Raw genomic sequence first — 2,207 nt, 5'->3', positions numbered from 1 at the left:
GTCTGCAGTCTTTAGTCATGCACTTGTTTAAACCTGGTTTTATTTTGAACAATGACTGAAACAACAGATTGAATCCATGAGCTTCTCCTCTGTGTGGTGTGGGGGCTGTAGAGGAGCTGCAGCAGCAGGTGACACAGAGCAGCTCTCAGAGAGAAGAGATCATCCGACTCAAACAGGAGCTGCAGCTGCTGCACAGAGATCTGGCTTTGACAGGTACGTCACACGCTGCACCTCGTCCCTCCTCAGCTGTCACACTCTCTGAACTGTTTACTCAGCTGGAGAGTTAGAAGATGTAGTTATCATCAGTTTTATCTGTTCCAGGATTTTATTGATCCATTTTATGTTTGTAATACTCAGGAGTTTTAATCTGCTGTGTGTTTCTCATGATCCATTTATTGTTGGTATTTTATCAGTTGTAGTTTCTTCTAATGTGTTTGGTGATCTGTGATTATTCTCTCTCTCTCTCTGTCTCTCTCTCTCTCTCTATATATATATATATATATATATAAAGAATATTTGATTGAATTCATATATATTCATTACATATAAAGATATAAAAAGGCCCAGAAATCAACATCTGATTGACCGATGATGATGATGATGATGATGATGATGATGATCAAGAACCAAAAATATTCAGTTGACAAAGACAAAAGTAGAAAATTCTCATATTTGAGAAGGTGGAAAGAGTCAAATGATTAATTGATTATCTGAGTTGATTAACAGACTCATTGTTACAGCACTAAACTTTACTGTAGACGCAGTAGATATGATTATCTTGAGACTCCTGGGTGAACAGTGAGTGTGATCCCCTCTTATCTCTGCAGTTTACTTCTCTTGATTTTGGTCTGTGCAGTAGTGGGTGTCTGATACAGTGTCTGATAACCCCCCCCCCCCAATAAGTGCAGCATTTGATCTTTTCCACCAGGGGAGGGCGACAGCTGGAAAGACGAGCTGCTGGAACTGGCTCGCTCCAAACAGGAACGCACCATGACTGAACTCCGCTGCCTGCGCCAGGTACGCTGTCTAAGAATAAAATAAAAATGAATCAGCAGCTGTTTCTGAAGCAACGAAATGAACTGTAACGAAACAGTTGTTAGGTCGGTCGCAGCTCGGGAGATACGTGTTTTCCTCATTCCTGCTGCTCACACTGCCGTCATCGCCACAGGTGTGTTTCCGGTTTGGCAGCATACCTGAGAGTGTTCCTGCGAGTCTGGGTCAGGTCCACTTCTTAAAGTTCAACCTGCACAATTTACTCACAACAAATTACATTTATTACGATTAGTGTTTTTAAAGACACAGTGAAATAAATAAATAAATACTTTCAGAGTGAAGTTTCTGTTCCAAACCAAAGTTCCAGAAAATCTGCAAAAGAAAATGTTAATTAATGTGCGATTCAGGAGTTTAAACTATTGCAGAAGAAGAAGAAGAAGGGGCAACATGGTGACATAATTAAAACAGAGCCGATGTGGAAAGTGTGATGGAGAGGTGCCGTTTTTGTTTGTTGTTCCTTTCATCCTGCACAAACTGAACTTGCTTTAAGCAGGTGATCTCTGTAGAGAGAGGCGGAACAGTCTCAGCAGCCAGTAACACCGTTTTAAGACGGTTTTGAAAGGAGTACGAGCCTGTCCTTGTGTTTATAGTTAGTTTTGAATTAAAAAAGGTCCTTTGTGTTCCAGGTGTGTGAGAATCAGAGGAACGACCTGCAGCTGTTGCAGTTAAACCTGGAAAGTGCCCGTGAAACCCTGAAGGCGAAAACCAGCGGGAGGTTACTCGGCAGGTGATCAGTGTATATGAAAAACATAATTAATGAGGCGCAATATGTTTTGTTTTCTTTAAATGTGTGCACTGATATCTTTGTGGCTGTAGAGGAGCTACTGTGTTGGAGTCAGTGAACATTGAGGGGATGAAGGGAGAAGAACGGCCTTCATGCCGCCGCAGTTCAGAGCCCAGAAGGAGAAAGAGACACGGACCGGCTGAACGCAGCGAGCTCACAGACACACTCAGTGATGTGACCGTGACGCTCCCTGATCTGACCTTCAACGCCAACTCCGTCAGTCCCCACAGACGACCGAGATCAAGAGGAAATCGCAGCACGTTCACCTCCTACATGCTCGGCTCTCGATCTAAAGATGGTCGGCGGGCAGCAAACCGCGTCCAGGATCAGCCATGTGGAGAAAATCGGACGTGAAGAATCGAGATCTACG

The 2,207-nt window shown here is 43.5% G+C and overlaps 1 protein-coding gene across 2 annotated transcripts in view; it reads left to right on the top strand.

Annotated features, from left to right (window-relative positions):
* The first annotated feature begins 21 nt into the window (after window positions 1–21).
* LOC147819511 (uncharacterized) overlaps window positions 22–2,207 on the top strand; it is a 3,033-nt gene continuing 847 nt past the window's right edge. The window contains exons 1-4 of one of the 2 annotated variants that reach the window (XM_087172399.1): window positions 22–213; window positions 929–1,017; window positions 1,680–1,780; window positions 1,870–2,201. In XM_087172399.1, coding sequence (XP_087028525.1) covers window positions 991–1,017; window positions 1,680–1,780; window positions 1,870–2,191 — 450 coding nt within the window. In that variant the 5' untranslated portion in view covers window positions 22–213; window positions 929–990 and the 3' untranslated portion in view covers window positions 2,192–2,201. Of the gene's footprint in view, window positions 214–928; window positions 1,018–1,679; window positions 1,781–1,869; window positions 2,202–2,207 lie in introns of those variants that run through there. The other variant, XM_087172398.1, reaches the window with a different exon arrangement.

Source organism: Seriola lalandi, unplaced genomic scaffold (assembly GCF_002814215.2).
Source record: "Seriola lalandi dorsalis isolate HSWRI2012SDOR001 ecotype SW California unplaced genomic scaffold, Sedor1 jcf7180002052615, whole genome shotgun sequence".
NCBI lineage: Eukaryota > Metazoa > Chordata > Actinopteri > Carangiformes > Carangidae > Seriola > Seriola lalandi.
The sequence above is the reverse complement of the archived record's forward strand: the minus strand, read 5'-3'. Positions and strand labels throughout refer to the sequence as shown.